The sequence below is a fragment of the Anoplopoma fimbria genome, chromosome 12 (assembly GCF_027596085.1).
Source record: "Anoplopoma fimbria isolate UVic2021 breed Golden Eagle Sablefish chromosome 12, Afim_UVic_2022, whole genome shotgun sequence".
NCBI classification, from domain to species: domain Eukaryota; kingdom Metazoa; phylum Chordata; class Actinopteri; order Perciformes; family Anoplopomatidae; genus Anoplopoma; species Anoplopoma fimbria.
Window position 1 is genome coordinate 15,222,517 of NC_072460.1, and position 24,328 is coordinate 15,246,844.

The 24,328-nt window shown below is 39.8% G+C and overlaps 1 protein-coding gene across 1 annotated transcript in view; it reads left to right on the plus strand.

Annotated features, from left to right (window-relative positions):
• Positions 1-24,328, plus strand: part of LOC129099774 (nucleolar protein 4-like) — a 127,336-nt gene that overhangs the window by 22,421 nt on the left and 80,587 nt on the right. The window contains 3 exon segments of the mRNA XM_054609144.1: positions 5,435-5,587; positions 7,942-8,053; positions 14,167-14,273. Of these exon segments, the coding sequence (XP_054465119.1) occupies positions 5,435-5,587; positions 7,942-8,053; positions 14,167-14,273 (372 nt within the window).

Sequence of the window (24,328 nt, forward strand, 5' to 3'; positions counted from 1 at the left end):
ACAAAAAAAATGAGAGGAAATGAGAGAAAGGGAGGGAGGGAGAGAGAGAGAGAGAGAGAGGTTGCTAATAATGTGTGGATGGAGGCAATGGAGATGCAGCAGGTCAGAGGAGAAAGGTGGAGGAGGGTCACATAGAAAGGTGAGTTTGATGAGGTGGAGATTAAATTGATACGTATGAATAAATAACAAGAACATTTTACATAAGCTTCCGAAATGCCACATAATTAAATAACATTTTCCATGTAATATATATATATATATATATATATATATATATATATATACAATCTGCTGCTCTTAATAAATCAACACTCCATCGTCTAACATGCATAGTTGATGTAGTTTAAATAGGAGAATCGTCACACTTTTAAACTCACGCAATTCAGAATGTAAGCTACGTAACAAGTATCGTAAAATAAGCCACTTATAACATGGTTCCACATGAGACACAAACAGCAATCTCCTGGGTGAAAGTCCTGTGTTTGATTCACCCATCCACCCAACCTGTCCTCATGAGCTGAAATAAAATGGGGGAATACCTCCTCACACTGTGGCACCAGCTCGGAAAATGGGTCATGGGTCTGTTGCTGTGGAGCAGAGAAAACTATATGTTTTAATGAGTCAGACCCCAAGAGAGAGAGAGAGAGAGAGACAGAGAGAGAGCGAGAGAGAAGCCACATGTCTCACTGGGTTTCTGGTTGGAAGGGAAAAAAGCCTATAAGTAGTCTGGTTTTCAGTATTTTACTGGACGATACTTTGTCATGGCTGCTGCACAGAAGGAACATGTGTGTACACAGGAGATGCGCATGCAGTCCTGTGTGTTACTGTGTTTTTACTGTGTTTATTTGTATTTTCACTCAAGTGTGTCCTGCAGTCGGGCAGCTCTGCCCTCACATCTCTCTCTCTCTCTCTCTCTGTCTCTCTCTGACTTTGACCCTTCTGCTCGTCCAGTAGGAAGTGGGGGGTTTCTGTTTGTGTCGGTCGGTCGGTTGCATGCTGTGCTGTCCTGTGTGCTGTGCCTTAAGGTGCTCCCTCAACACACACACACACACACACACACACACACACACACACACACACACACACACACACACACACACACACACACACACACACACACACCCCGTGGCCCACATAGTGTGTGTGTGTGTGTTTGCATGCTGTCACATAAGCTACAGTCCCGGGCCAGTGATGTGCCCTACAACCTCAGGTGTGTGTGTGTGTGTGTGTGTGTGTGTGTGTGTGTGTGTGTGTGTGTGTGTGTGTGTGTGTGTGTGTGTGTGTGTGTGTGTGTGTGTGTGTGTGTGTGTGTGTGTGTGTGTGTGTGTGTGTGTGTGTGTGTGTGTGTGTGTGTGATGCTCTGTATCTGTGTGTGTAATTGGATATATGTATATTTTTGCAATTTCTTTCCTTCCACGTGGAAGTTTTTTGCGTGGTAAATTGTGTGTGGTGGTTTTACGTCACATTCGGTCCACATCGGGGACAACGAGCATGGGAGCAGACAGTTAAGGACAAACATGTCCTCTCCGTTCTTTGTGTGTGTGTGTGTGTGTGTGGGTGTGTGTGTGTGTGTGCACTAGTGCTCTGTTGTACGGTGGCCCGGCCCTCCTGTGATGTGCCAATGAAAGGGAAAGGCCACTGCTGGCCTGGCACGTTATAAACACGCGTCAGAGAAAAGAAACAAACTGAATCACGTTCAAGGTCCTGGGTCACAGTGGGAGTATTTTTCAATTAGATGTGAAGTCAGTAAAAATTTTTATTGCAATGGTTTATTCATGCCGTATTTTTAATTAATCTTGTTTTAGAAAGTAATCTTGTTTTAGCATTACCATGGCAACAAACTAAATACTGTCTGACAGACCTTGACATTACCTTACAGTAGTTATGTTGGTGACAATTATTCTGCCTTTCACTTTCACTGACTTAGTTTTGTCTACCTCACTACTAAAACCAAACCTACACACCTATGACCAACATTTTTTTTTAATATTAGTTGATAAACGCTTCAAACGCTCCCCACCAGGAAGAAAAGTCTTCTAAAAAAGATGCCTGTTTATCTACTGGTTTGTTTGGGTTGAAGTGCACAAAAATTAGTATTGGTTATCATTAACAGCGATTGCCACCATGCCTGAGCAGATAAAGTAGCAAACTACCTACAGAAACCCATCAACACAAAAGAATGTGCATCACAAAAATGACAACACAATTAATTCACATTTATGTTATTCTCAACATGCCTCAGTTTTTCTGAACACACTGACTATAAATACAGTTTGTACAGAGTTTAATCCTTCCAGAAAGGTAAAAGGTGTGGGTCATCTCTCCTCTGTCCTACCAACTGCAGCTGCCAGTAACAATACTAATGTCTTCCTGTCTTTTTTCCTCTTTCACACCCTCTTCTTCTTCCTCCCTCCCCCCCCTCCTCCTCCTGCTCTTGCTCCTCCTCCTGCTCCTGCTCCTCTGCCTGGCAATTGTAATGGCATTGGGGATGTGAGGGTTGGGAGGGTGGGGGTGGGGGGTCATTAGAAGCATCCCTTCTGTGATAAGATGCAGCTGGTTACCATAGCAACCCCTTCTACAGTACCTGCACCCTGAGACGGAGAGGAGGGGGAGGGATGGTGGTGAGAGAAAGTCAAGAGGGTAGTGGGTGTGTGTGTGTGTGTGTGTGTGTGTGTGTGTGTGTGTGTGTGTGTGTGTGTGTGTGTGTGTGTGTGTGTGTGTGTGTGTGTGTGTGTGTGTGTGTGTGTGTGTGTGTGTGTGTGTGTGTGTGTGTGTGTGTGTGTGTGTTTTCAGTTCATTGGTTCTTCATTAGATACTCTACATCTGGTAAAGGCCGCACAGGGAGCACTGCTTCAGAATAATGAGACACACACACACCTGTCACCATGGTCTCCCTCAGACACACACACACACACACACACACACACACACACACACACTGGTAGACAGGCGTCCCGCTTCCTGTCGACTGGAAATTTAACACTTTTCACACACCTAACAAGTGGTGTCATCTGACGTGGAAATGAAATATTCTTTTAGGCAGCCGTGGCCTTTGATGCTCCCGGTGTCTCCACACTTTCTAGCATCAGCTGTGCGTCTCCATTTGTATGTGGATGCATTATTTTTTGTGTCTACAAAATAGAGCTCCTATTATAAATATTTGTATATGAACTTTTGATTGAATGAGAGAAACCTGCAGATAATTATCATCAGCTCTGTGGCTCTGCAGATCTTTTTAACCACTTTTAGTTCATTGGTATAGATTTAGAGCACATTTACTGCATTGTTCAGTCTCAGCGCTCCCATCAACCTCATTTCAAGCAGCAGGCAGCAGAGAGCGATTATTAATCCAATAATGTTTAGGTCAGTTGGTTCAGACAGACAAAATAGCGACCAGTTTGGGCATCTTGTAGTGGAGCACAATATTTTCTCAGGGGTGTTTGGAAACGTTCGGATCACTGATCCACTACGGTCCGCTGTGCAACTTCTATACACACTGTAGGTTCTTCTGGACTGTCTGCAGGTACGTGTAACCAGACAGACTGACTGTACATGAACGTTTTTCACCTCCTGATTTTACTACAAATTATTTTCTTGTGAGTGTGTGTGTGTTTGTCTGTCCTCACATTCTGTGACTCAATTATTGTAAGAAAACCCTTTTCTGCACAAACACACAACTGTTGCAGAAAATATGCTGTACACACACACACACACACACACACACACACACACACACACACACACACACACACACACACACACACACACACACACACACACACACACACACACATAAACTCTCCCCATCCCACTCATAGAAGCATACAAACACACACTTACCTTCCCTGTGAGGCACAGCACTCATTGGTTACCATGGCAATAGCAGGCTTTACCATGTGCTACTAGTTTGCGGCTGGGGAGGAGGTTGTGTGTGTGTGTGTGTATGTGTGTGTGTCAGTGTGTGTGAGACGTACCACCTGTTGTTATCCACTGACACATATCGAGTCCTCTGAGCAGGTAGTGAAGCCCTCTTCTTCCCTCCATCCGTCCCTCTATTAGTCTTCCTCTTTCTCCCCTATTCCTTTTTCTCGCTTCTCTATCTTTTATTTGTCTTTGTCTAACAAACAAATACACACTCACTTTTCCCACCCTTTCGCGTTCCTCTTTCCTCAGTTGTACAGATTCACACAGCCATGTGGGAAAAAGGGAGGTTCCCAAGACTTCCTGTTATTCCCATGTTTGTGTGATCGTGAGAGACAAACGCAGAGAGAAAGAGAGTGTGCTCTGTCCTCTGGGAAGTTTGGTTAACATGCAGCAGGTGCAGAAGTCTTTGTCTAATATGGGGTTGCTCAGTCACTTAAGTATAATTATACATCATGAATTTATTTCACACCATTAATCATCTGAGGAAATTGGCATGTTGGAAACATTTCATTAAGCTTTTAATATATTCAGCAGCTAAAGACAAGCAAGATGTTTATGCTGCCATTAGGTTTGACAAAAAGTACAGGTTATTAATCTTTACTTTCAAAACCGTCACCAACGCAATCAATAGGTGCGTTTTCCATCCATCTGTTTTCATGTACATTTTCAATTTTCGCATAAAAAAGTGGAAGCCCTGATTGGAACCACCAAAATATCGTCAAAATCGCCCAACAAGGTTTTTTAAACTTGGCCAAGGTGCCATCAAGGGAGATTTTTTTGTTACATGAAGTTCAACAGCGACGCTTCATGAACAGAGTAAATGTAAACTACAGAAGACTGATAACTTAAACAGAAAGGTGTAAATGAGCTTTTGATAGTAATGAGTAAAGACGGGAGTTAATAACAGAATCTTTGATTGAAATAAACGTTCCTGTTTTCATTTTCTGATGGTGGTAGTCAGAGAGGAATCCTGCAGTGCCAGCCTCCAGTTCTCACAATCTCAAGACCGTGAAGCTCTATGAAGAGATTACATGAGTAGGATGTGAGAGGATGATGGAGTTGATGTTTGCCAATACTTTCAATTTGTGTTTTTTTATTACCTTTTGCTTGGGTTTTGTTTGTTCAAGCTGCAAGTTCACCATGTTTAACAAGCTGTCTTAGCTTTCTTTGTCTAATAAAAAATCTAATTAATCTCATGAAATGTCAAGAAAGGAAATATATTCTTTATTATAAATTCTTTCTTTAATCATTTTTTTTTTTGCATTTCCCTGTTATACAACCGTATACCTTCTGAATTCAAGTGTCTCTCTTTCACTGAACTAAAAGAGTGACATCAGAAAATAGATAGATAGCTGATATATTCATTAAATTGCCAAACCTTAATCTTTGTTACTCGCCATTCCGCCTTCATGTCTACTATCCGTCTCTACCTTGAATTTTTGAATGAACACCTAAAAAAATGAATAAAAAACCATTCAAAAAATGAAAGTTTATCCCCCTCTTTTTCCAGTGTGTGGATGGAGTGTCAGGTGTGGACTCGTCCTTGAAGCGCGTGGCGGTGGTGGAGGATTTCTTCGACATCATCTATGCCATGCATGTGGAGATCAGCACCGACCCCAGCAAATCCCCGAAACACGCCGGCCAGAAGAAGACCTACAAAGCTGTAAGAATTCTATCATGCTACCGTTAATGTTTAGAATATCAGGAAATTATGATTATGATGGTCATCATCTTTCAGACTGAAAGATGATGACCAACAAACACTTGGTCAACTCTCTTTTCCTTTAAGGTTTCACGCCTCTGTGTCTCCTCTGTCTCACACCACCCACGATCCCCCCCTACAGAGTGTATTATCCCTGTCATACCTTATGTTGTCTGTTGTTTAACTCTCTCTCTCTCTCTCTCTCTCTCTCTCTCTCTCTCTCTCTCTCTCTCTCTCTCTCTCTCTCTCTCTCTCTCTCTCTCTCTCTCTCTCTTTCTCTTCTTTGGGCCTCATTCCTGTTTTACTCTCTGGTTAAAAAAAAGATAGAAAAGAAATAGACGGCATCGTTTCAGTTTCTGATCAGATGGATTTCAGTCTGATTCTTTCTCAAACTAAACTGGCAGACTGAAACATAACCCAGCAGTTGTTTTGAAATATTGCAGAGGAGCAATAGAAAGTGTCCTGACTGGAAACATTACAAGCTGGCTTTGGATTTGCACATTTCCTTTATCTGTGATGGGACTACAATAAATCCCTAGCTAATAATGCTGACTATCCTAAACATGTTAATATTGGGGAGACCTTTTACTCATAATGGAGGAGGTAGTAATACGATTTTATTCTTATGTTTCTTTTGTGAGATTTTGAGTTTTGGCGTTAGTCTGTACATTTCTGCTCTGCTGTCTCAGCTGATGACACTGCCCTCTTTTGGTGAAATGGGGGAAGTGTACCTTTCACAGATGTATTTGTTTGCAGAGGGATGAAGCTGTGACATCTGTCAGTCTTCTTTTTTTAACTTTTCTTAAATTCCCTCTCCTTCCTTTTTATCTTCTTTAAAAATGTGTATTATTTCCTTTTGTCCTCTTTCCTAACTATCGACTTTCTTCCACAGATTGGGTTTGATTTGTGAGACTGTCCTTTGTGTCCTACTCCAGTATATTTATAATATTTAACATGTACTACAGTGTAGTTGAAGCCTACAGCTAGTGCACCATGCCACATGGCTTCAGGTCTTAGTGCCACCAAAGGCATTGAGTGACATTTGCCTTTGCTTTACTCCCTCCTTCCTGCACACACACACACACACACACACACACACACACACACACACACACACACACACACACACACACACACACACACACACACACACACACACACACACGCATGCTGCACAGCAACCCCCATCCACCCACGCTGGATATTTTCTACCCCCTCCTCCTCTCCTCTTTTGTGCCTTTGTGCATCTCGTCCAGAATAAATGCTTGATTTATGCAAACATACATACATTCAAACACACCCACTAATATATAGACCTCGCATATTCGGCATAGTCCACTCTTTTAAAAAAGGTTATTCTTTAAACACTGAGTCACAATCCTATTATGCCATTTTGGGCAATTTTATTATTTGGTGAAATGTAGACAACATGACTCGGATGATCAATATTTATGACAGAAAAAGTTTTATTGGTTTAATAATCAGCTGTATAAAACAGATTTCAGCGTCAACCCATCAGACTAGTGTTATGTAATGTTTTTGTTTATAGGAATTTAACAGTTCAGATTACAGTCAGTCTCACTCATATGGTTCTCACAGCTGTTAAAGGAGAGAGAAAAAGAGAAAGATGGCGGTCCTAGTCTCGTAAGTGATTACACCACGCACGACTTAACAATGGAGGAGGGCAGAGGGAAAGAGATGGGGGAGCAAAGCGACGTAGTGAAATGAAAGTCATCATGCACTCAAACCCTAACCCAAACTCAGGTTCGGTAGATGCCGCACTGGTCCTTTACCTAATAAAGTACAGTTTACCGACTTTACTATCACCAACGTTTTTTTTGCCTCCTTTCATACAACAAAAGTGGCATGGAACGGTGCGGAGTGAAGGAATGCGCTGATCTATACAGCCTTGGTGATGTCAAGGCCGCGGTACAAGGACTCCCGGGGGTTTCCATGACCCTCGTCCAATGAGGCACCAGTGTTGTGGTTTAAACCAAATCTCACACATAAGTTAGATTCAACACCTGATGGGGGTTTGGCTTTCTTGGCTTTCAAAATTAAATGTAGGCCTAACTCTTTGTTGATGAGGCAGTCCCAACAAATCTGTGAAAAAATGTTTCAATATTAAATGCTAACTGATTATGAATCATGGAGACCAAGAATGTGAAATTAAAGCATGATAAGTGCAGCCCTGTCTGCACTCTGCCTCTGTCCAGATATAATTATTTAAGAATTTTTGTCATTAAGGCTTTCAGAAAGTTGTCAAACTATTTAAACAACCTGTCTCTCTATCTCTGTTGGTGTCTCTCTCTCAGATAGCCGAGACGTACGCCTTCCTACCCAGAGAGGCGGTGACTCGTTTCCTGATGAGCTGTGGAGAGTGTCAGAAGAGGATGCACATTAGCACCACAGGACAGGACTACAAAGGTACAAACACAACACTGCAGCAAACGTCCAATTCAGTGAGTCCTCTCATCTCAGTTTGAGACATTTTTTTTATGCAGCAAAAAGTCCATAGGCTATTGGCACAAAGAGGTACAGGCCGGCTCACTGAGGGCCAACTGTATCAATCTCTCTCACACACATATACGCGCTAACACACACAGAGGAAAAGAGAGAGAAGAGTGATAATCTCCTTCTCTTTACAAGCATCAGTCGCCTCTCACCCTTTACTCAGTCAGTCAGTCAGTTAGTCAGTAAGAGAAACAGATCTCAGTCAAATATACAGCTGGTAGAAAAGTTGTTTTTTCCTCTTATGGCAGTCTGTGTCCGAGTACAAAGCTCATGCTGCCGTTGTGTCTTTACATGCGGAGCACCTGTTGGGGGGCCTGTGCGTTAAAACAGCTGTGGGAAGTGGGGACAATAACTAAACAAACTATCAAACTTTCCTCAAACTTGCAACCGTTATTTCCTAGTATGTTCCTCCGGCCACAAATGTGTACTAATCATCTAAAAAAACCGCAAAAGCACTTCAAAACAAACATATGTAAGTCTATAAAAAATGAATGAATAAATATACTGTAGCCTATGCCTTCATATAGGCCTAGGAGATGCCTTTCATATCTGGGAAGAGTTGATTTTCCCTGAGATAAAAGCCGCCTTCTTCGAGCCCCGTTGGTTAAGTCCCCGCCACCACACCTGTCACTCATCTTGATTAGCAGCCTGTGGCCGAGCTGACCAGCATCTGTGAAGTCTCCAAAGGATCTGAACAAGGAGACAATTAAAGATAAAACTAATGATCACTGGTTTTAGATGTTTAGCTTCACTGTGTTCTCTTTTAACGCCTTTCCTCTATTCCACAAAAAATGGTACGCCACTCAAAAGCAAAAATAATGTAAACAGGCAGATGTGGTAAACAGAGTTAAAACAGTTCAACGTGGAGAAAACACTCTTTTTGTTGCCAGAACTTAAAGAAGCCAGACAATACTTAAAGAGTACTGCAGTGTTTTATTATTGCATTCAATGCAGCAGATCCCAATTATATATTTGTCTTTTTTATTTTCATAAATTCTTGTGCTCTGTCAAAACATTGTGCCTACATCACCCACAATGCAACGCAACCAATGACAATGTTCTGTCAGTGTTTGCATGTTTGAAAAGGATATCTTCAAAACTAGTATGTCAGTATGTACTCTTGCTAGTTTCTCAAGATTACCAACCCTGTCTTTAAATTAAGATTAAACATGACAATTAACTTTGGTATTTTTTATGTGAAGTGGAAATTGGCTTTGGGCAAGTAGATTTCTGAAGAAAAACATTTAACACTAACATTAAACGCTGATATCAGAGTACCTCAGTTGTAGCTGCCAGCTGAAAGACCATATGCTGCCATCCATTTTACATTCCTCCCCATCTTCTCCTTTGTCCACCCCCCATTCTATGTTTTCTACATCTAGTGGCACCCTGAAGGCCCTGCACATTTCCATCCTCTCCCATTCCCCCTCTTCCTGCTGCCCGTTGCTCCATCCCCCCTCCAGCTTGTCCATCTCTATTCCTCTCTCCTTCTTTATCCTTCCCTCCAAGCTTCCCACCCACCATCGCTGCTTCCAGCTCTTCTTCTAGTTCTCCCTTCCATTATCCCCCTCTACACTGCTTCGAGCTTCCTGTCCCATTCCTGTATCCCTCACTGCTCCCATCCTCATTTCCTCTACTTTACCGCCTCCTCCTCCTACCCGTCTCTATACCCTCCATCCATCCCTCCATCCTTCCCTCACTCGCTTCCTCATTAAACAGAGGAGTCATTGGAGTGTCCTGTCTCTCTCCTCAATTAGCCTAATTAACGGCTTTTAACAAAGAAAATGGCCCAGGAAACGAGCTCATTCTCCACAGATTCGAGGGAGAGAGGGAGAGGAAGAACCAGAACTGCTGGGGGGAGAGAAATATGAAATGACTGCACAGAGGACGAAAAATTCCCTTCTTTGTTACACTTTTTTGGCATCTATCTAAAACCAAATCCAGACAAGAGCATCAATTATGTTGACAAATGTGAAAGCTGTCCGTTTGTTTATGTTTTTACATTTTCTGCGTCTTTGGAAAGATTTTTTTTGTGTGAAATTAAATGTGAATTAAAATACAACATTGCTATGTTTGCTTACACCAGCTGATCATTGATAAAAAAGGAGGGTAAAACTACAAAGTAAAATAATAGATATGTTGTTTCCACTGGACTTAATATAAATTATTTTATTAGAAGATGAAATAAGCTGAGTAAACAATTACACACACACACACACACACACACACAGACTAATTACAACAGCTGTGATACTTCAGCTCAGTGTGTGTGTGTTGTGCCATCACTGTGTGCCACTCAGAGAGAGCAGCTAATTGCCTTCCTTCCCTGTGGGGGTTCGGCCTAACCCGGACATACACACACACACACACACACACACACACACACACACACACACACACACACACACACACACACACACACACACACACACACAGATACACACACAGATACACACACACACACACACACACAACCTCAGCCCTCTTTATCGCTACCGTGAAGTGACTCCCACTAAAGTTCAGCTGTGAATTATTAAATGCAATTAATCAGGACCAGGGCCATGTTTAATTGACACAGGCAGCAGGATCACTGTGTGTGTCTGAGTGTCGGTTAGCGGAGGGTTGGTTTCTTTTTTATGCTTCCGTGTTCGGAGGCATTTAGTTTTTGGGTTGGGTTGTCTGATCATTTGTAGGTTTGAAAGGGTGAACTGATTACAATCTTGTAGTCAAAGGTCACTGTTGCCACATAAAACACGTTTTTGGCCATACCTCAATAATTTCCCCAAAATATGTAATTGGATAAAATGATGAAGTGATGACATGGATGTGACCGACAAATGGACCAGTTGGCAGAGGTTTAAACAAGGAGGCGAATTCTGGTTCATGTAGATAAATGGAACTAAATTGCAGCCAGACCAGAGTGCGTCTCCATTTACAGCACAGAGTTCAACTATCCTAACAGACTCTCATATTGCTCTTCTCTAGGTTTTTTTTTCTTTTTTTTAACCTGTAAATGTTTTGTGGGGGGAATTTGTCTTTATGCAAATAAATAGTCTAATGCTATGTGCACACTACCAGCGACAAGAGCAACAAAACAACCAAGCACGGCCAGCTACATTGTCGCTGAGGCGCCGTTAAAGTGTTCCTTACAAGCTTATTGACATAGTTAGGAGGTTAATTAGCACTGGGAACATATCCTTTTTAGATGGAACGGAGCAGGGTGAAAGAAAAACATACGATTGGTTGATGCCATGTCATAGGCTCCCTGAAAATTTTTTGAGACCAGCTGGACTTTGATTTGTAGCGCTTCACATCATCACACAGCGACAATAGGTTGTCAATTTTATAGATTTATGTCACCGGCTTTCATTGAAAATGACTTATAGAATGGTGCTGTATGGCGTGTGGTGTGAACACAGGAAGAGGATTGACGGTGTTTTATGGTGTCACTTTTTATTTTTTTTCCTTCTTTAGTTTTCACACTTATACAAAACATCTTGAATCCATTGTCCAACGGTTCGGGGCCTCATGTTGAAGACCACGTGGCTGCTTTGTGTCACACAATCAATCAGTTATCACAGTCCGTCCTTTTCTGGATAACACATACTCTCTCTTTCTCCCGTCCTCGTACAAGACTATCAATCACCGATCAATGATGACAGTCTATTCTGCTAAACCATATTGATTCCTGTATTTGTGCCCATTCTGTAGACGCTCCAGACATTAGACACGTCCTTTACGAGGTCAGTAGATAAATGACTGAAAGGAGAGGCAGAGGAGGGATGTTTGGGTGGAGATAGTGTGGTTTGTCATCTGCTTTTATTTCCTGTTGACGCAGAAAAAAGCTTTTGTTGTGAACATATTTGCATGAGGAAGAGACCTTTAGTTTATGTTATAACTCAGCATCTCATCACTCTGTGTCTTAACTATCTATAAAGAATAAGAAATGCTCTGTCCTTTTCGACCCTTGCTTCAGATAAGAAAAAACTCTCCAAACTAATTTTTAACAGGGAAGAAATGAAAGCTCAGGAGGGATCCCTCTCCCAGTACGTACAATCATGCAGAAGATGTTGTGTGTAGAAAATAACCAATGTTGAAATACTGATGAACGTACAGTATGGACGATCAGGATGATAAAATTATAGATCAGAAAAGGGGGGGGACGAGAGGAAAGGTCAAACCTACTGGAGGATGAAGGTCAAGATCCAAACATCTAGTTGTTTATTCTTTGAAACAATCAAAGAATAAACAACTGCCTCTCTTAGTCTGAGTTGCTCTACCTCCAGCTCTAGAGGGTCCTCTAGTGTTGGCTTTCTGACAAGGCATGATAATAGACATTATTAATAGACAGCAGTCTGTCGGTTTAAGAGAAGACCAACCAGCTGCCAGAGATTATATAGAGCTGCCAGAGATTATATAGAGTACAGTAATATTATAAATTCTGTTTTCGATATTGCTTAAAAATGTAAAATCATGGAGTGACATTTTGAAAAGCTGAAATTCAGAATTAAGTATATTCATGATTATGAATTAACTATCTTACAATACAGCAGCACCAATTTTATTGGGGCTGTCAAAGCTTTTGAATTAGCTCCATGCTCATTTTTCAAGATGATCTTTCAATCAGTGTTGGTGATGGGACAATTCAAATATATTGCCTTATATGGGAGTGTTTCTGTTATTTTTCCTAACCTCATTGATATGAATGGGATAAATAAATAGTTAAAACACCAGGAAGTAAATTCAGTTCAAAGACTGTTGTGTCAGACTGCATTAGTTTTAGCTAGAAGTACATAATAAACTGGACACTGAATGTTTTGCCTGGAAATTTGAACTTTGGAGGACACCATCATGTTTGTGACTACTTTGTTTACATACTGTGATTTGCTTACTATTCAGTTTTTTATTCTCTCTTATTTACTCAACCTTAAAGAAAACAAACATGACTACTTACAGTTATATTCCCACTGATACAATACAATTGTGTTTTATTGCCTGCAGGAAGTAACAGATAATATAACAATATCTCAATGAAACACTGACGTCTTAATAATAGAAAGGTAGTTCCTAAGTGACTGAAAGACTTGGAAATTAAGCTGCAATATCACTCAGATAGTAAAACAGCCGGGATCACAGTTACAGTGAATAACCACTTAATGGATAAAAAAAACAGAATGACAGAATTATTCCTAAACTAATGCTGTTTGGATAATTTATTTATTGTATTCAATAGAGTCGCTTACAGTGTTCATTTTGGGTCTTTTCATACATGACAACATATAGAAAAAAATAAAGTTTTAAAAACTACAGAAATTCCATTTTTTTTAATACATGATACTTTGCTGGTGCTGCATGCGCATAGAGTCATGACGGGAAAAGAAAGACATTGTCTAAAGGAAAAACATTTGTTCAACCCAAGTTTTGCAAATGAACTTTTCTGTCAACCTACCAGCCACTCAAAAGATTACCAGTGATTCTTTGACTGGTGAGTGAAGCAAATCGAGCAGCCACTTGAATATTTTGCCAGCCTTTAGATGGTGGCTGGTGCTAATTTCCAACCCAGCGTAGTCTCCTTGAAGCTCATGACAAACTGCCAAAAACAAGCCAACGAGATGCAGCAGCGAAACATGGTGTTACTCAAGCTACCTTTGTGTTTTCCGCTCAAACGACGTGATGGAGACGGAAAACAAATTTGCATGGGGGAAGCACCTGTGGTTGAAGCCGCCTTCGAAACAGCTGAAGCCGCGTTTGAAACAGGTGTACTGTATTTTGAAACACTCAGTAAAATTCAATTAAACAAAGTTGTCTTTTTATTACTTTATATTCATGTAATAAATACACAAATGTCAATTAGATGATCATTGAATTTTTGTAATATACGGTTATAATAATTATCCATTCATAGTGAGCTTCATTTTCCCACTGCATCATGAATACAGCATCACAGGTAGAAAAGGGGACAGATTGTTGTCACTGTTTGATGTTTCTCACCTAATGATTTCTCCTCCTCTCCTCTTTCTCTCCAGAGAACGACAGGCCGAGCTCTCTGGTGTTGGAGGTGATCGACTACAACATGCCTCTCACCACCACCTACATGAAGCACATGAAGCTGCAGTGCATGAGCAACAGCAAGGTACGTGAGGTCACTGCTACATAGCTGCATCTTAAAACAACGGAGACGCACGATCTGAATCTGGGCTCCGGTGTGAGACTGCAGTGCCATGTTTGTTCTGAATTAATGCTTCTGTCTGTGCTGCCAGACAGAATATTTGTTGTCTCTTGTTGTCTCTTTCTCTGTCTCTGTGCCCCCCGAGACAACAGGAATTTCCTTGAGGGATCATACAGTAAATCTTGATAAACCAGCAGGTTTCTTTTGTACACTTGAGTATTGAGTACAGGCGTGTAGGAGGAAACCAGGAGGCCCACTAATGCCTTGCTGGAAAGAAAACTCCCACACACAGTCTTGCAATTAAAACACTAATGAGAAAAAATATATGTTTTTCAGTCTGCCAGTCATGAAGATCAGTGGACCAAAACCCTGTCTTCTTATTAAGTATGAGACAGTGTTGTTTGTGTTTATTCTGGTTATGCGAGATGTGAACAAATTACCTGAGAAAATGGTTAGACAAGTAGGATGATTTGTAAAAATTTCTCAGAATAAAAAGGTTACTCATGGATAAAGAGTTACAAGGACTACACTACTTCATTATCAATTTATTTACCAAAATTTTATATATGAATCAATTTAGTCTATAAAATGCCAGAAAAGTAATAATGCCCAACAAAAGTTCATGTCTTCAAATAGCTTGTTTTACCTTTGAAACAGTCCAAACCATTATAAAATGATATATTACAATATTCACTGGATTCGCTTGATAAATAACTTGAAAAATGACTTGATTAGCAAGTGTACTGTTAATCGAGTAATTGATTGATTTACTAATTGTTTTAAAATGATCAATAATAAAAAAAAAGCAAGAATAACAAGTAAGATTAACTGCTAACATATAGCAAACTCAAACAACATAAATAAACAATACAAATAATTAGGTGTCCAAAAAGGAGTCGGAAGAAATATATACTTTATACTATACATGTCAATGACCTTACCCCTTCTCCATAACTCAAAGTTAACTTATGTTATCATATATACAACTTAAAAACAACTACCCTAATGCTTTTATAACAACGCGTAGAAGGGCTTTCTCTTATGACACCATTATATACAGGATGACAAAACTAACAGAAAATAAGATTTTATTTTTTTAACAACATTTTAGTCTCATGTTTTTGATCAACAATATTGAATTTTGATATTGTCACAGTTGGTGTTTAAAGACGTCGGTGTTGTCTTGTCATTTCTTCATCCTAGTCAGGGGACAACATTTCCTGAACATATTTAGTCATAGTTTAGTCAACTTTGGTTTTGTTGACCCATTCATCCACCCAGACCTCCCTCTTAGTGGACTCTGAGGCTCTGTTATAATGTCACAGTTCTTCCTCCTTTGCTCTGGACGGACAAGGGTCTTAATTGCTACAAGCGCTAGAGGGCACTCATTGGAATGTAAACCAGAATCTAACATTTCCATTAATCAATCCTGCTAGTTTCGTCTGTAACAACAATTAACCATCAAGTGAAGAGATAACAGGTAGGCCCAATCCTGATGTCCCCCCTAGGCCTTAAACCCTGAACCCTCAGGGACTTACTGAATTGTTGAGTGTAAGAAGCTTTAAAGGCTTGAAATGGTGTAAATACGAACAGGACAGCACTTTGCTGCAACATATCAGGTTACCATGACAACGTCAAAAAAGATGTGAACAATTGTGGGTATTTATTTTTACTCCCTGATTTCAACGTCTTCCAGGCTACTTCCTCACAAAATGAGAGGTAATTTCAAATAATATGGTTACTCGTTTTTGTCAAAACAGCTTCAATGACAAAATTAGATGTTATTTGATGTTTTTTTGTGTGACATCTTTAATTCGTAATGTTCCTGAGTAAATGTAATTTGCCAGGCTGACATCCATGTGTCTCTTTGCTCCCTTTGTAAGCCAGTGTTTTACGTCACATTGCTCTGAAATGTGGGTGATCCCGTTGTTCAAAGTCTGCAGAAATGCGGTCCTACAGAAAGGGTTCATAAAGGACTCAAAATGTCTGCAAGAGAGCCCACAAACGTTAAAAATGATTTAACAGTGGGACAGCCCTAAACCCTCACAGACTTCACGGGTGCGCAAATCAAAGTCTGTGAGTAGGTGAGTGTGGAGAAAGCATATTATGAGAAAAACAGAATACATGGTCGATGTTTTGTATCATGAGTTGTAGTACAGGCCTGGAAATCTAAAGCTGGAATAGTTGTGAGGCTTCTTACTGGCTTTGCTTGGTACTTTAGCAGTTCAGTGTGTGTGTGTGTGTGTGTGTGTGGGTGGGGGTGGGGGTGGGTGGGTGGGTGGGTGGGTGGGGGTCATGATTGGTATATTCCATATTTTTCACACACCATCACCACCACCACACCACCCTGTACCATTGTGACTATCAGTGCCACACAGTAGCTGTCAGTCATATTCCCTGTGTGTTTGTGTGTGTGTGAGTGTGTGTGTCTAGATAACGGGTGGGCGAGCAGAGGGTTGAGCTCATTCCAATTAAGCCAGGCCCCTGAGCGTCGAGTTAATTAGCTGAGGAGAGAGAGACACTGAAGTGCCAATTTACACTGGAATGCCAATCTGTCTTTCTGTCTGTCTGTCTGTCTGTGTGTCTGTCAGTCTATCTGTCCAAGACACACTAACACACACACCCTCACACCTGCAGTTGTCCCGGTTTGTTTGGAGACACCACGTCAAAGCCGTTCTAATTAGTTCACACTGACATATCGACAAGGTTCTCATTATCACCCTCATGTTAGAATCCAGCAAAGAACAAAACCAACATGTTTTTTCTTAGTGTGCTTTCACTTAAAGCAGACATTGTTAAAAAAGAAAAAATGTAACCCTTTCTTTCTCTCATGTCTCCACCATAATTTTCTCTATGTGACATTATCATTGAGGGAAAGAAAAGTTCATGTTTGTCAAAGCGCTGCTAATGGTTGCTTGTAGTTCAATGATAAAGGAAGTAAAGCTCCAGGATCAGAGATGTGTCTAAGATGTTAAATGTAGTAAAATAAGCTGAAGTGTTACTTTATTGATTGGCATCAGAAGCAGCCTGTGAAATGATAAATAAAATATGTTGGTGCTGTACGCAGCCTACAGACGACTGACTGATGTGGGATCTTGATCAATATTACTCCTCCAGCGGCAGAGGCTGTGTGCCAAAATTCAGCATCTTTCACCTCGGGTCAAATTGTTAGGTGGTTTGGAGGATTCACGTCAGTCATGGTAAAACTTTTGAAGCAGCTTTTTAAAATATATAACAATTTGCAAAGAAAATGAACTTCCACCACAGGTTTTGCAGCCTGATGCTTGGGGGTTTGATTCCTGGTCTATCAAGGCAGGATGGATTTCTCCCTATAGGCAACTCATCATTAAGTCAGATAGAGACAGCACTTTTTTAAATTTGAAATATAATTTTCATTTTTGAGGCCAATACAGTATATATTGAAAAGACAGTTTTAGTAACACTTAACTTTAACCCTTACTATTAAGCATTTATAAATATTATTAAAACATGTAATACATGGTTTATATCATGCTTTTATGCATTTGTAAACGGATAGTAGTGTTTATTAATGTATTTACCAACAACTAGAAACTCCTCCTTCATCTAGAGGTCTTCTCCTCACCAAAACAAACAGACCCAGTGAATAAAACCTGTAAAATCATTGAATAAGCAGTTTCACGTTAAAAATCGTTTTTTCTCCGACTCTGTTCGCTAAACGCAGGACATTCTTGAGGGGCTGCTAGCTTTGCTCAGTTTGTTTAGCTTTCTGATAGCTTAAGATCCAGACGTTCAATGACTAAAAACCTTAATCCGGTTAAAATGTATTGTTAAAAACAACCAACATCTAAAAAGTGTATTGTCAAAATGTGGCTTGAAACTGGATAAAAAGTCATTTTATGACAACTTCTGGCAGATATTCACAATGCTGACACATACCCAAAGAGGATATGATGCTTTTGACAGGCGACCAAATGAAACAGACTATTACCTTGATTAAAATTCCAGACAATTCTTGGTGTGAAATTGTTGGAAACATTTGGGATAATGTTTGCACACAACTCAACAAAATATACGACTTAGGTCTAGTTGTGTTTGGAAAAGTTAATGATAAATAATGGATAAGTAACATATTATACTTGTTAATAAACACTCAAAAACGCTCTTGTATCTGGGTAAAATAGAGTGTGTTATAAACCATCATTAAATGTATGAAGAGCGCTAATGAATCCTAAATAGAGGAGATTGAAGTAAGGAGTTACCAGCGCTTTTAAATATAGTATTGAAATCAATGTGTCGGCCAAAAGCCATTTTAATAATAATGATTCCTTAAATTGTATTACTTTTTTAGGGAATTGTAAACAAGATATGTTCAGAACATGCGATAGTTGAAAAATAAACTGTTACACATTTTATTATTATTATTATATACCATAAATTTTACTTTATTGTACCCTAGATTATTCGCATATATACTGGTCTAGCTCTTCTAAAGAGTGTAAATGTATAAAATAATTCTCAGTTGCTGCTAATTTCTGAAGTAAACTTTAGAGAAGCTGCATAATTTGTGCTGTTCATTCAGCTTCCAACCTCATCGACCTCCAACAAAGTACTCATATGTACCATGTATTTGTCTGACCAGACTCTTTTCAATCCTGTCACTTCATTTAAGCGGACGTTTTAGCAAAGAATGTGTATATTTATATATGTGTGTTTGTGTGTGTGTGTGTCAGGACGATACTGTGTAGCATAATGATTATAGTGTTCGGCCCAGAGGAGCAAAAGTAAAGACAGGAATAGAGGAACAATGACTCACTCACCTATAGAAATAACATAAGACATGAGAGAGCATTGGGTTCAGTGTGTGTGTGTGTGTGTGTGTGTGTGTGTGTGTGTGTGTGCGTGTGCGTGTGCGTGTGCCGGATAGTTCAATAGCATTATGTGAAAAGAAGGTCTGAATCTGAGAGGGAAGAGAAGGGAAATAGGCAGAGAAGGGTACCTGTACTTTTACTCAAGAGAGAACAAGAGCCAAAGGAAGGACAGAAGAAGAAGAGAGGAGGATGTCGAGCATATTTGTGATGTGTGAATCCTCCACTGCCTCCATTAGCACTCATCCCAAGCCTCTGTTCATCTGCCCATCCCTTTATCTTACCCTCAATCCGCCCCCATCCCAATTCAATAAGAGGAGGAAATTACCCAGGATGCTTCCTGGCAGGGGGTGGAGGTGGTGGTGGTGGGGGGGGACTGCTGCTACAGACAATGTAGAAATGGGTGAGGAGTGAGAGGAGAGGAGACAAGGGGGGGGAGAGGTGGCAGGGCGGTGGCCCTGTCTGGCTGAGGGAAAGTCTGAAGATGGAGAGGAGGAGGAGTGAAAATGAGGATGGGAGTAGGTGGATGTTTTCGGCCGGGGTGAAAATAAAAAATGAGAAAAAATGTGCAGGTGATGGTGGGATGCAACGGGGAGGAGGTGGGGGTTGGGGAGGAATCCGAGAAGGAATTAAAAAAGCAGAATGAGGTGGTTCATTATCATTTATGGTCTCCCCCTCTCCCTCTCACTGCCCATTATTTCAGCTACCTCTGGAGGAAAGACATTTCATTATTTTTTGGAGGAGGGGTGTGTGGTGTGTGTGTGTGTGTGGGGGTGTGTGTGTGTGTGTGTGTGTGTGTGTGTGTGTGTGTGTGTGTGTGTGTGTGTGTGTGTGTGTGTGTGTGTGTGTGTGTGTGTGTGTGTGTGTGTGTGTGTGTGTGTGTGTGTGTGTGTGTGTAAGTGTGTACAGAGAGGAGATAGGTTGGGGGTTGGTCTATTATAATTACTAAAAGACAGCAGAGGAAAAAAATTATAAATTAGGAGATAAAAGGCTTGTCGGGGGAACAGCCTTGAAGAAGTGACCAAAACCTTTTTGTCCACAGTTTGTAAGCTGAAAGATAAAAGCCGATCAAGAATCATGTTTTCTTTTTCAAATCTCTATAGACCCTTTTACTTACTAATGTTCTTATACTAATCTGTGTTTATTATCTACTATCACACATGTTTTTGATGACGTCAGCTGTATAAGGGTCTTTATAAGTAAACTTTAGTCAGGTCCCAGGACTCAATTTAGTCAGATTTACTGGGAAACGTGACGTTCTGTGCAAAGCATCTAAACAACGTCAAACATTTGTGAAATAATTCAGATTTTCATCATATCAGGATAGTTTCTTAGAAATCAAAAGGGAAGGGAAACTAATGCAAATAATCTCAAGGCCTCACACACTAACTCATCCATGTGGCAAATAGTTTAATTCTGTTTTTGAGCCAAATGAGCTTTGAATAACCTAAAGTTTGTTTGTGCTAAATACCTTTATAGCTCTTATCTCACATGCCTCATTTCAACACAACAACTCCATGATTCACTTCACAAAGCCTGTATTTCACTCTCATTGTATTTGTGCAGAAAGTTTGGGTCATCCAGTGTCTATGTCACTGATACAGTTGACAAGGTCATTTATAGGGATGAGGTTGTAATGTTAAAGGGAAATATATGATAGGCATATGAATGGTATATATATTGTGTGTCTGTATGATGGAACCAAGTGGCGGCAATATCGGTTGAACAGTAAAGGGCCTAGAACTCAGCCTTGTAGGACACCACAGAAGTTGTTGAAATTGCCAGTTTAAAACATTTTTTAAAGTTGTGAAAAGATACAGAGAATGTCAGAGAATGTTAGAAATGGTGAGAACCAGTAATGGTCTAGTTATACTATGATGGAAGGTTTGTTTTCAGCACTGTTGATTTAAATCATTGACTAGTTTTATGAGAGCTGTTTCAGTGCTGTGGTTTTCCTGAAGCTTGATTAGTACACATACAGACTGTGGTCATAGACAGCTATGCAGCTCCCTTTTCAAGTAGTTTACCAAGAAAAGGGAGATTGGAAATTGGTCTGTAGTTGCCTATCACAGATGGGTTTAAGTTGTTCTTTTTCAGAAATGGTGGAATAATAGCACAGCAAAGGGAAGACAGGAAGACTCCTGATTGAGAAGAACTGTTCACAATATTATATACATGACAGAGAGTAGAATACACATTTAAATAATTGTGTGAGAACACAGTCAAGGGACCATATGGAGGAGTTTAGCTGCTCTATAGCCTCTTATAGATCACTATTGGTAATGGGTGAAAAATGATGCATTGTGCCACCGGTGGTATGATGATGTAGGGGCAGAGACAGACCACGTCCTTTAGTTCACACAATTGTAAGATTTTTTTTTTCTAATTTCTGCGACTTCATGAACATTTCAGTTCATGAATACAGTACAGGTTTGTCTTGTAACATTCCTCACGCTGTTCAACAGCACAGAGAGGTTACCTTCTCTTACCTTATTTAATGAGCCCTTAGACTATGAAACAAGAAATGCAAAGTAAATAACAGTGACTTCACACTGAAGATCTGTCTTTGTGGCCCCTGAGCCCGGTCAGACTGTTTGGTAATTCTCCCGTGGGAGTCGGCCTTTAATTTGCGTTAACCATCTTTGTGTTACCTAGGGGTTGCCCAGTCACTGTACGTTTTTAATTGTTTGATTATTGGATTACATCCAAAGTGACTGAAATGGGAATATATAAATAATTGCGAAAATATTATTTTTAAAAATGGGTGTAAATGATTAACATAACTTAAAGAACACCATAGACATTTGTCTACACTTGCTTAAAAAGATAAAAGTGTTTCAAGCAGGTTAGATTTTGAGCACACTTTAGAGTCCATAATTCATCTTGTTAGGTCGTCAGTCCGGTTGGTTCCTCCTGATGATAGTGTGATTGCATGAATACATCTGGTGCAGAGCTTTTAGCTAATATCAAGATCAGACACAAAGTGCTGGTGGGTCTTGAAGCCCCTCGGAGTGGGTTTACACCAGGGGCACGACCTTTATCAGGTCTTATCCTCTCACCATCTGCCCCGACTCTCTCCAGTGTATACTGTCCAATAATGTAGAAATGCCATGGAAACAGGCCTGAAAGAAAAATCCCCTTGATGGTTTTTAAGTGCACAGCACAGTGTATGTGAAGTATGGTGAAAGCCTCATGTCACAGCCCAGTTTCCCTCACTCCTTTTCATGCTCCCTCTGAGACAGCACAGGTGAGACTAAATCTTCCCCTGAAACTGTTAGATGAGAGTGAAAGAGCACTGAAACCAACACAAAGCTAACAGATCGGAGGGATGGAAAGCCCCTTGAAACTTGTACTACATGACATAAACACTCAAAACAATACTAGTGACATAATCTCAAACAAATGCTGTAAATCTCTGTTGAAACTACCAATCCTAAACATTTTTCCCTCTTTTTAAAAAAGTTGCGCTGATGTCCATAGAGGTCAAAACAAGAAATTAAAACTAATAAAATAAAATTATGTATTAATATTATTTTCCTCTTAGTTAAATCTTTTAATCAACATCAGTCCTGTTCAACTACCAAATATGCCTTCATTTCATTTTTTGCAAATCCCTTTAAATGCCTGTTTCATTATGCCAGTGATGTTTTTTTATGAAAGAAAAACAACACAAAAATGGAACTATTTTCTGTACATTAAATGCTAGGCAGATCTTACATTTTTTGTGAAAAAATAATTCCCTTGTTATTTCAAAGGGATAAAAGAAACAGCTTTTTATATATTGATATTATTTTCCATTTAAACTGAGTTAAATATTTCAACAAACATCAGTAATGTTCTACAAAATAAAATGTTTTACAAATAGTTTTTTAAAGGTTTACAAATTATTTGGTATTCATTAACAAATACTCAAGAGTTTTGTAAAAGGATATTTGTGCAACAACAAACTGTTATTTAATTAGATTACTAATTTAATGGGAATTTAATTGTTTTTGTCTCTTATTGTCTACATACAATATATAGTTTATAAACACATTATTTCATATTACACAAACTAGTGATGAAATCATGCAAATGATAGCATTACTAATAAGTAGCAAACATTTTTTTGGATAGTTATTATAAAGCATTATCAAACAAACTAATGATACTTAATTGCACTTCTTTGGAGAGTCTGACTCCACTTAAATGTTAAACCAGTTGAAATTCAGCTCTTTTAGAGAGTTTTCAGTCTCCTTTTGGGCCACTTGGTCTTTTCTGTGTTTTCCGTGTTGCAGGAAGTGATAAGCATCCTTATCAACACATACACTGGGCTGCAATTCCCTCAGCACGCTGTCCTGTGCATGGGCATGCATGGCTAATTACACTGCAGTTTCACTCTCTGCCTACAGGTGGCAGGTTCGTCATGGAAATGTATGAGAGGGAACATGCTGCTCTGTCACACACACACACACACACACACACACACACACACACACACACACACACGCACACACACACACACACACACGAGTATGGATAGTGGTTAGTTTGTATTTAAACACTTTTTATTTGAGTGATCCAGTGTAAAGGTCAGTGTGCAAAACAAATTTAATACCCAGTCTTTTCTGGAAGTGTCTGTGACAGCTTTGTGTTTGTCTAAGAAATATATTAAAACAACATCTCCAGCAGCAGAATGAGCTTTCCAATATACTGAATTTATATTTGAGATGCACTGAGGGTATTATTTAAATCTGAAGTCACAGCTGCTAGTCTGCTTTTGCAAGTTGGTTTTGATTCAATAAAGCTTTATATATTCCAGCACAGTTGCCACATTTGTGCACATCCGTCTGGATTTATTATCCCTGCTAATAATAATTAGTAATTAGTAATTCCACATAACATTTATAAACACCATAGACAACAGCATCTGCCAGAACTGAAAAAAATACCCTGTAGTTTGTTCTGAAGACTCTCTGCTCTGTTTTGACTTTTCTTCAACCAAAGTAATTATGTTTATGTAACATGTTTTTTTTTCTGCAGGGCCACTGAAAATATGGGAGAGACAACTAGAAGTGTATTAAGTTAATTAAGTGCTGCTGATACTTAATTACCAATTAAGTGTTTGAATTGAAATCATCCAGTTGACTGATTTGTATTGTGGGTAATAATGAAATCTGCCCTGATTGCTCT